General features: G+C 47.1%; 1 protein-coding gene across 1 annotated transcript; it reads left to right on the forward strand.

Annotated features, from left to right (window-relative positions):
- On the forward strand, positions 1 to 4,802 carry LOC125703187 (ATP-dependent RNA helicase DDX25-like). Its single transcript, XM_048967319.1, has 7 exons — positions 1 to 1,409; positions 1,517 to 1,619; positions 1,983 to 2,097; positions 2,684 to 2,861; positions 3,192 to 3,429; positions 3,976 to 4,138; positions 4,642 to 4,802. The coding sequence occupies exons 1-7, from the start codon at positions 1,348 to 1,350 to the stop codon at positions 4,800 to 4,802; spliced, it is 1,020 nt and encodes a 339-aa protein (XP_048823276.1). The 5' UTR covers positions 1 to 1,347.
- The last annotated feature ends 5,678 nt before the right edge of the window (positions 4,803 to 10,480 follow it).

Below are 10,480 nucleotides of genomic sequence, written 5' to 3' on the forward strand. Positions count from 1 at the left end.
TCTATCATTATTAGTCGTTCATATTTCATATCACTGTATCACATCAGATCACTATGTTGGCTTTTCATGAATTCATTCCATTTTTTCTCCCCAATTTCTTCCTGATTTTTTAACTTTTTTTTTCAAGATTTCATCATGAATTCACCCAATTCATTCACAAATGTGTGACCAGTTTTTGATACTATTCATTTTTTAAAGAATGCATCATTTTTTCACACATTCATTGAGTCCTATTTCACTTTCTTTTCACAAATTTACGTCTTTTTTTCATACAAATTAATTGAACTTTACCTTTTTTCAGTCTTTTTCTACATTTTTTACTTTTTTTCCACGATTTTTTTCACTTTTTCACAAATTCTTCACCTTTTCCTACGGATCCATGTATTTTCCCCTCACATTTATTTTTTTTTTCACCTGTTTATTTCTTTTTTCACAACCTTTTTCATGAATTTATTATGTTTTTCATTTTTCACCTTTTTCACATTTTTTCACTTCTTTCCAAATATATTGCTTCTTTTACACTAATTCATGCTCTGTTCTCCCTGTTTAGAAGACGTGAATGAGATCTTGCTGCTCACCAATTTTTTCTCTTTGTACACAATATTTTCATTAGGTTTTTCATTATTTTTTTCCAAACATTCCAAACATTTTTCACAATTCCATTTGTTTTTTCATGGATTCATCACTTTTTTACATGAATTTGTTGCATTCTCTTCAGAAATTTTGCAAGAAGTCATTATTTTTTCATGTTATTCTTTTATTTTACAAATTCATGGCGCTCTACCTAAGGAATTGTCACGGATATGTCTTGCTTTTAGTTGGTTTTGGCTTTTTTTTACTGAATCCCGTTTTTTTCTTCCACAATTTCTTCATGAGTTTTTTCCTTTTTTCTTTTTTCCCCACAATTTTATCATGAATGAACCTTTTTTTTTTTTTTTTTTTTTTTTTTTTCCAAATTTTATCATCAGTTTTTTTCATGCTTCTTTTTTTCCCATCTGATTAGTCCCTTTCTTCATGGATTCACCGCTTTACATATTCTTCTCACAAATTTATCCATTTTTTCCACAATTTCATAGTTTTCTGCTACGCACGTTTGTCCCCACTTTGCAGAGGACCTGGCTGAGAGTTCACTGCTTAACAAGCTGCTCCACACCTCGCTGGTAGAGAACAGCCACCACGTGGAGGTGCTGCAGCAGGACCCCTCCTCTCCGCTCTTCTCCATCAGAACCTTCGAGGAGCTGCACCTGTGAGTCCCCCAGCACCTGGCCTCGCATACCCCACTTCCTATAGAACGCCCTGGTTGTGCTTTTTCGCAGGAAAAAGGAGCTTCTGCAGGGCGTGTACACCATGGGCTTCAACAGGCCATCGAAGATCCAGGCTAATGCTCTGCCCATCCTGATGGCGCATCCGTGAGTCCTGACCCCGCAGGAAGGGATGAACCAGCCCAGCCCAGCTGCTCCGAGTCAGGTGCCCGCGCACAGACCCCAGACTTTTACTGCTAACGTTTCCCTTGCAGACCCCAAAATCTGATTGCGCAGAGCCAGTCTGGGACGGGCAAAACAGCAGCGTTTGTCCTGGCCATGCTGAGCAGAGTGAGAGGCACTGAGAGGTACCCGCAGGTGTGCAGCAGGGGCATGGCCGCTGGGAGGGGCAGAGATCTGGGTCTGCTGCTGTTGTGTGTGGCTTTGGGGTGTTGCAGGCAGAGCTCTGGGTTTGTGTCCGTTTTGTCATTGCTGTTGATTATAATCTCAAGTATCGTCATTGCTGCTCATCGTAAACTCAAGCATCCTGGTTACTGCTCACTGTAATCTCAAGCATCCTGGTTATAGTTTTTTGAAGTCTCTAATATTAAACATCCAAATTGATGCTCATTATAATCTGCAGCTTCCTGGTTGCTAGTTGCTAGTCATTCGTACTTTTCAATGCTTTTTGATGCTTTTTGATGCCTGCCCGTTGCCTAATACCTCTCCCCCCCCTCCCAGTGCCTTTGTCTGGCTCCCACTTATGAGCTGGCCCTGCAGATTGGCCATGTGGCAGAGAAGATGGGGCGGTTCTGCAATGACATCAGGGTCACCTATGCTGTGCAGGGCAACAGAGGTTAGTCCAGCCCTGATGAGTGATTACAGCAGTTAGCAATCCCTAAGTGAATATAGGAATGCCTCATAAGCCTTGAAGTGCCAGGGCTTGCTGAAGCTTGCAGAGCTTGCTGAAGGAGCCTGCATTCATGTGTGCTGCTGATAAGGAGCCACCCTGATGACTACTGTCTTCTTTTTGACACAGACACCCATTTTGCTGGTATCTAACCTCAAAAAGCTGCAGGCAAGCACTAAGCTTAAAAGTTGCTGCCTGCAATAGAGCTTCCCTTTGGAACTGAGAAAGTGAGGGACAAACTGACATGAAACACATCAAACTGACAGAAGCACATAATTTGTGGAGTTTCCCGCTGGAAACCCCTTTGCACATCGTTTTGCCCATGCCTTGTCCGTTCCTTCCTTCTTCCTTGTCCCTTTCTTTACTGTTCCTTGCTTGTTCCTTGTCCATCCCTCTTCTTGTTTCCATTCCCATGTCCTTCCCATTTTTTTTGCCCACCCCTCACCCGTCTCCCATTTTTTGCCTGTATCTTTTTCCTTTTTTTGGCACCCTTTGCCCCTCTCCTTCCCTTCTTTTGCAACCCCTCTGGCAGTGTCCCCAGGCACCGTGCTGGAGGAGCAGATTGTCATTGGCACGCCAGGCACCATGCTGGACTGGTGCTTCAAGCGGAGACTGCTCAACATGCGGAGGATCTGCATGTTTGTGCTGGATGAGGCTGACATCATGATTGACACGCAGGGATTCTCCTCCCAGAGCATCCGCATCCAGAGGTGAGTCATGGAAATCTGCTTTTGGCATGGGAAGATGCAAAAGGAGGGAGGAGGAAGGTAAGATCTTTCACAAAGGGCTTGCTTTCTCTAAAATGTGCTGGTTTGTTTGTGCTTTTCCATAAGATTCACATTCATTGTTAAATTGTAAAATTTTCACCAAAAAGTGCTAATGTACAAAGTCCTAGAGTAAATGAGTCCCAGTGCTATTGAATTCCATGGGCTAACAAACTATCAGTGCTCTTGAGTCCACTGTGCTATGTAGTTCCTCTTTTTAATGAATCCTTAGTGCTAACAAGCTGCTAAGTCTGACGAGTTCTTCTCCTGCCCCAGGGCTCTCCCCAAGAACTGCCAGATGCTGCTTTTCTCCGCCACCTTCAAGGAAAATCTCTGGAAATTTGCCCTGCAAATTGTCTCCAGGCCCATCATCATCAAGCTGCGACAGGAGGAGCTCACTCTGACCAACATTAGGCAGTACTATTTTGTCTGCAAGAACTGGGAGCAGAAGTATGAGGCCCTCTGCAACCTCTATGGCAGCATCACCATTGGCCAGGCCATGATCTTCTGCCAGGTACCTCTCATCTGCAAACTAGTGAGTAACTAGTATTCTGTCTGGCATGTTCAACCCAAGAGTGACCTCAGTGCTGCTCCATAGATTGCCACAATGAATGCAGGGGAAGGATGGAAAGCACACAGCATTCAAAAGTCAGTGTGGTAACAGTGCCTAATAGTTGAGACCACCAATGCCTTGGTGGGCATTGCATGGAAACCATGCTCTGTTTCTTTAACATTTATACTTTGTGTCTAGCAAAGACACTTTGTGATCCAACTTCTTGCCCTGCTGCTTCATTTTTGCTCCTTTGTGTCCCAACTTTCTGCTTGTTGTTGCCTTATTTCGAGGCTCTGTCTATTCCAAAGCACCAGGGGCTCAATGGAAAGGAGCACAGGCATTGGGAATGTGAAGGACTGGCACTGAGCAAGCAAGGATTTGGTAAAGTGATGTATTGGCATTAAGCTAGATGAGTGGTAGTAAGGATTTGGGGAAGTTGAAGGGTCGCTGATTGAGAGCAGCAGATGCAGAGCTGCTGGGAAGCTCAGCTTTTTCTCACGTACGCAGACCCGCCGGAGTGCAGACTGGCTCTCGGTGAAGATGATTCAGGATGGGCACCAAGTGGCCATGCTGACAGCAGAGCTGTCCATCGTGCAGAGAGCTGATGTCATCCAGAGGTTTCGTGATGGCAAGGAGAAGGTTCTCATCACCACCAATGTCTGTGCGAGAGGTCAGTCCCAAAAACAGACACACTGAAGGGTGAAAATCTGCTTGCTTCCCCTATGAAAATTCCTTTGCTCTGAGCCCTGTTGTGTGGAAATCCCCTCGCTTTGAACAGTTTTAAGCACTTAGGTTTCATGCTTCAAGTTTCCAACCATGCAGTGACAGGCAGAACTTTATCATGAAAGCTGAGGCTTTTCTCAGTATGATTCTGTGAATTAGGAAAAATTGACCACGATGGGGACTCGAAGGCAAAAGGGATGATAAATGCAAGTTTATTACAGAAATGATCACAAAAAGAAAACAATGATCAGAAATGCAAGGAAAAATTGGTCAGAAAGGCAAGGAAAGAGGGATTAGAATGGGAATTTGAGAGAAAAAGTGATCAGAAACGCAGGTGAAGCAGTGATCTCATCCAATGTGCACAGCAATTAAGAAGTAGCCTTCAGAAGGGGTTGGGAGATGGCTTTTAGGGTGATAAAAAGCTGTTTCTGAGAATCCTCTGCCACTCAGGGATTGATGTGGCCCAAGTCACGATTGTGGTGAACTTCAGCCTTCCCAAAGACAGCACGACCTGCCAACGAAAGCCAGCTTCCAGCGTCAGCGGGATGATCAGCAAGCAACAGCTTTTGGAAAGCCACCCTTACAGCATCCTGCACGCTGTTCCCCCATAGGCATCAGCATCGTCTCGGTACATAGTTTATATCCCAGGAATAAAAGCCATCACAAAGAGCAGCTGCTTACCTTTCCGTTTCTTGGATTAGTACTTGCAGCTGCTTGCTCCAGAAGAAGTTGGCCATCGTGTTTCGCTTTCTTTGCTGGAGGAAGCAAAGGAACCTCTGCTGCTTCTTCAGTAGCTTCAATACCCTGTTTAGATTTTTCTATGAAAAGAAGAACGCATTATTCAGGTTGACAGGAAAAAAAAACTAACATGACGTAACTGACCATTAGCTAAGGTAAGGAAACACACTACAAGCTTATTTCGGCAACAGTTTGCTTCTAAAATCTGAATTCTGATGACAACAGTAAAGAGAACATGGCTGTGAATTATCCAGAATGCCTTAATTAAAGCAAGTAAAACTACTTCAGGTCGCAGGAGTAAAGGCAGAATTACGTCCTTGTCTTCACACGTAGCAAAGGCTGTAGCTAAGAACCAAACCAGCATTCACAGAATGTTATCTACTGACCTTTCGTGACGATTTTCAGAGGAGTCTGGATAAATTCTGCTGTCAGCTTGTTTATTTCTGTTATTCCCAAGTCTGCCTAGGATTAAGAAGTCATAATATTGTCGGGATGATCAGTACTGCGAGTTTGTGATAAGTCAAAGTTGCAGGCAAAATCTTTGTAACTATTTCACACACACAACTGTCTAACATAACTGTATCTTCGCGTTCTTCTGCTGTGCTAAAAGAGGTCCTTCCTCGTTGTTCCGGACACAATGGATCTCGTGCCCTTCAGCGCCAGCACGCCCTGCTGGGCAGCTGTGAGCACGCTTCACCTACTACTCCCTGCTGCTCAACAGCACAGCAGTGCTTCAGCTTACTGAGAGGCGCGTGCTCTTCCAGAGGCCTAGGAGCAAACCCCCAAGGCGTGGGGCCCCGCAAAATGACTCCAAGGGAGGAGAGCAACCTTACAGATAGCAGGAGAGAAGGGCTGGTGCGTTAGGGAACAGCGACCTCCGTGTGTGATGATGGAGCAGCCAATGGAGAGCGATTATATCGTGTTTAGTTCTTTTTTTTCCTTTATGACCATCCCTGAAGAATGTTAAAATGCAAAGAGGACTGGGAGAGGTGTACTGGCAGAGGCTGCCCAGAGCATGCCCCTGGCTGTAGGGTGTATATGCACAACAGCCCTAGAAGCACAGCTGGGTCACCCGTCTGGGGTTTGTATACAATGCAGCACGGTTTGAGCCTCAAAAGCTACGCTCCTGAAGGTGCTAATGCTTGTATGCCCCTCACTGCCTTCCCAGGGAATCTGTCGATGGGCAGAGAGATGATTCAACAGGTTTCCAAGCTTCCCTCCTCCCACGCTTTTCCTTTTCTCCCCCCCAACATTTCTGGACATTCTGGAACGTCCCAACCAACACAGTCACATTGTTCACACTGTCGTGTTTTCAGAACGTGCTTTTCATGATCGGTATCGGCCGCCGACCTCCCCCAAAGCCGGGTAACAGCGAGTGGCAGAGGGTGTGGAGGAACTCAGGAGAAAACTCAGAGAAGCGGACGGACATTCCCGGTGCCACGGAACTCCCCTCCCAGACTCCCGCAGAACCCGGAGAGGTCAGGCAGGTATTGAAGAGAGGAGATTATCTGCGGCCCCAGCAGACCCATGGGGGCACAAATTATTTGGGGCCCGGCCCAACAGAGGGAGTTTGAGGAGCTGCTTCGTCAACAATCAGCACTGAAGCACGGCTCCCCTTAACACCTTGATTACCAGTTCAAACTGCATGTTTCAAGGAAAGGCCCCCTCCACACGACGTGCTTCTGATGCCACTTGGAGTAAGCGGCTGGTGGTGATTACACAGCGGGCTCAGAGGGGAAACCGTGACCATCCCGGAAGTCGGGAAACGGCCCGGGAGGTCTTTTCCAACCTCGGCGATCCCTTAGCATGAAACTAAGCAGGCCCGCAAAGCCGGGCAAGGAGCAGCACGAGCACGCAAACCCTGCAGGGGACACCGCAGCATCTCCTCCCGCTAAGCCTTAACAGTTCAGATCCGCGGGCACAACCCGCGCTATCGCAGCGGCGCTCCTGCGGATACACAAAGCCTTCGTCTCCTCCAGGAACGCACCGCGCGCCGGGGAAAGTTTCCCATTCGCGCCGGATACCTACCGCCACCGCCTCCTCCAGGACCTTCCGGCTTCCCCCTTCAGCTAGAAAGAAGACATCTCGGTTGGAAGCGTCGCTGCTGTCCGCAGCCGGGACAGCTCCCGCAGCGCCCGCAGCCCCGCCGTAACGCCGCCGCAGGAGCGCGCAGCGCACAGCAGGCGTTCCGGCGGCGAGCGAGCGGCCCCGGGCAGAGGGGGCGCCGCATCCGCCCGCGCCCACCCGCGTTCTGCTCGCGCGAGCCTCGCGCGCCGCGTCCCACCGCTCCTCAGCGACGGCCTCCGAGCGCCGCTCCAGGGGCAGCCCGCGCCCCCCGGAAATTAAGAGATTTCTTAAGGCATTACACATGGTTCATAGGGAACACTAGCCAGACAGATCAAATTTCTATTGAATTCATGAACTTTAGCTTGATTGGGATTTAGCTTTGTATTGCCTTTGGCTTCATCCCATTGTATTACTTACGGGTTAGGGTTAGGCTAGAGTTAAGGATAGGATTCGTGTTGGGATTGGGGTTGGTGTTAGGGTTAGAGTTAGGGTTAGGTTTAGCATTAGGGTTTGGGCTAGGCCTAGGATTAGGAGAAGGGTTACGGTTAGGGTTAGGACTGCATTGCATTCCACTGTCATGCATTTAACTGCCTTGCTGTGCGTTACTTTTCATCCCACTGTATTACTGGTTTGGTTTAATGCTTGTGGTAGATTACACGTAGTGAAAAGTTTAGGGTTAAGTTAGGTTTATGGTTGGGGTTGTGACTGTATTACATTCCATTATTGTTGCATTTCATTTCAACCCACTGCACTGTATTTCATTACACTGTATTGTGTTTGGTTTATGGTTAGGGCTAGGGTTACACTGGATTTCATTCCATTACATTGGATTGCATTTAATTTCGTATCATTACTTTGAATTGTGTTGCAGTTTGAAGAGTTAATCACGTGACACCCCTCCCAATGAGAGAAGGGTGGGAGATAGAAGAAAAAAAACAGCTGAGATAAAATTGATTTTTTAAAAGGATTGTGAGAGAATGTAGAGTAGTTAAGAATAATAAATCAAACAACAACAACAAAAAAAAAACTCAGAACTTCTGATTGCACTGCTCCCTGTGCTGCTGGAAACTGGAAAACAATAAAAAGGAGGAAAAAAATGGGAAACTAAGGAACATAGGGGAAAACGGCTGTAACGGTATAATGTGATAGAAAACAAAGCCATGATAGCAGGGTAGCAGAGTCCCAAGCTGAAGCAAGTGAGGATAAGCTTAAGTGCAGCAACTGGGGATGCAGAAGCAAAGGAAAAAGGCTGCTTACATTCAGAAGGTCTCAGGTAGGCAGAGATCTCCAGAAAAACATTCTTGCCTCCACTGCCAACCCTTACATGAGGTCTGGGAGGGGGGGGCTGCCACGTCCCGGCTGCATTTAAGAAGGTCGATCTTCCACAGGGAATATTTGCAGAAGAAATGTATTAGTTGGAGACAGGAAGGGGGGTTGGTCTTGGACCAGTGCTCTTTAATATCTTCATCAAGGACACAGATGATGGCACCAAGTGCAGCCTCAGCAAGATTGCAGATGACACCAAGCTGAGCGGTGCAGTCGATAACTGGAGGGAAGGGAAGCATCCAGAGGGACCTGGACAGGCTGGAGAAGTGGGCCCATAAAAACCTAATGAGATTCAATAAGGCCAAGTGCAGGGTGCTGCACTCAGGTCAGGGCAATCCCAGGTGTTGATACAGACTGAGGGAAGAACTCCTTGAGAGCAGCCCTGTGCAGAAGGACTTGGGGGTCCTGGTGGACGAGAAGCTGGACATGAGGCAGCAGTGCGCGCTCGCCGCCTGGAAGGCCAGCTGTGTTCTGGGCTGCATTAAAAAGGGGCGGCCAGCAGGGAGAGGGAGGTGGTCGTCCTCCTCTGCTCGGCTCTTGTGAGGCCCCATCTGCAGCGCTGCGCCCAGGCCTGGGGCCCCCAGCACAACGAAGACGCAGAGCTCTCGGAACGGGTCCAGAGCAGGACCGCTAATAGGATCAGAGGGCTGGAGCAGCTCTCCTATGAAGAAGGGCTGAGGGAACCGGGCTTGTTTAGCTTGGAGAAGAGAAGGCTCCGGGGGAAACCTCACTGTGGCCTTCCAATACTCGAAGGGAGTGTATAAACAGGAGGGGGAATGTCTGTCTGCAAGTCTCCTAGCGATAGGAGAAGGGCGAACGGGGAGGCTTAGGTTGGATGTGAGGGGGAAGCCTTTCACTCTGACGGTGGTGAGGCACTGGAACAGGCTGCCCAAGGAGGCTGTGGATGCCCCATCCCTGCAGGCATTCAAGGCCAGGCTGGACGTGGCTCTGGGCAGCCTGGGCTGCTGGTTGGCGACCTGCACACAGCAGGGGGTTGAAACGAGATGGTCATTGTGGTCCTTTTCAACCCAGCCTGTTCTGTGATTCTGTGATATGGTTCTATGATAAACACAATTAAGCAGTTGACTAAAGAGTTCATTAGACTTTCAAGATGGGACAAGTTTCTAACTCATACAGCAGCCAAATAGTTGGGAAGTATATGAATGAATAAAGAGAAAAGGGAAAGGAAAATGTGGAGAGCAGTGGAAAGGACATGCGTACAGACTGCCTGCTGAAAAGATACCCTTAACCAGAGTCAGGAGAGCTGGAAGCACCGCGAAGGTAAGGGAGATCATGTAAGCAGCAGAGTAGAGCTGAGGTGGAAGCTGAGTGTGGGTTGCAGGGCATGAACACTGGCCCCATGTGTCGGTGCCCCTGTGCCTGAAGGCATCTATGTCCTCCAAACACAGTGCTGGAAAACATTTTGTACTTTTTGTAAAATAAAAAAGAAAAAAAAAAAAGAGAAAGGAAGAAAAAAGACATTAAATCTTCTCCCAAACTATCGCCTCTGAGTCAGGAAATAACTGTCAGGGCGTCCTGCTGTACAACTGTTGACTTCCTGCTGACCTGTCTGCTGTTAGAGTACTGGGAGACAACGCAACTGGCAAAATGAAAGCAAACATTCAGTCCCAGAGGAAAAATTGTCTTCCTTCCCCTCCCTTAAAACCTAAAACTTAAAAAAAAAACAAACAAAACCTGTAAACGTTAACAACAATATTCTGAAGGTGAGAGATGCAGGTGCCTGGCATGCTGAAATTCAGCTCAGTTAGTAATCTCTGTCTGTATTTGCTAAGTCTGTTCTGGTTAAACCTTTATTATGTGACACTACCTGCCTTAAGATTGACAACCCAGTAAACAATGCACCACCAACAAAAAAGGTGAAGTTAATTCTCAATTAAAGTTTTGTAATAATAACTGGAGGGGTGAGAGCAGGTAACTTTTAGGAATTTCCTGCAGAATTTGTAGGAAATGCAGATGAAAGAGGCTTTTAGTGTTACTACCTTCATGTGGCCACAGCAGATTTCTGTGGTATAACCCCATTTATTGCAATACTGCAGTGCAAATCCATAGTCTTCCATTAATTTAATCCTGATGTCAGTGAGAGGAAAATCAGGCCCACCATTAAGAGCCGAGACTTACCAATAATGTAAAACATTTT

This window comes from Lagopus muta, chromosome 20, assembly GCF_023343835.1.
Source record: "Lagopus muta isolate bLagMut1 chromosome 20, bLagMut1 primary, whole genome shotgun sequence".
NCBI lineage: Eukaryota > Metazoa > Chordata > Aves > Galliformes > Phasianidae > Lagopus > Lagopus muta.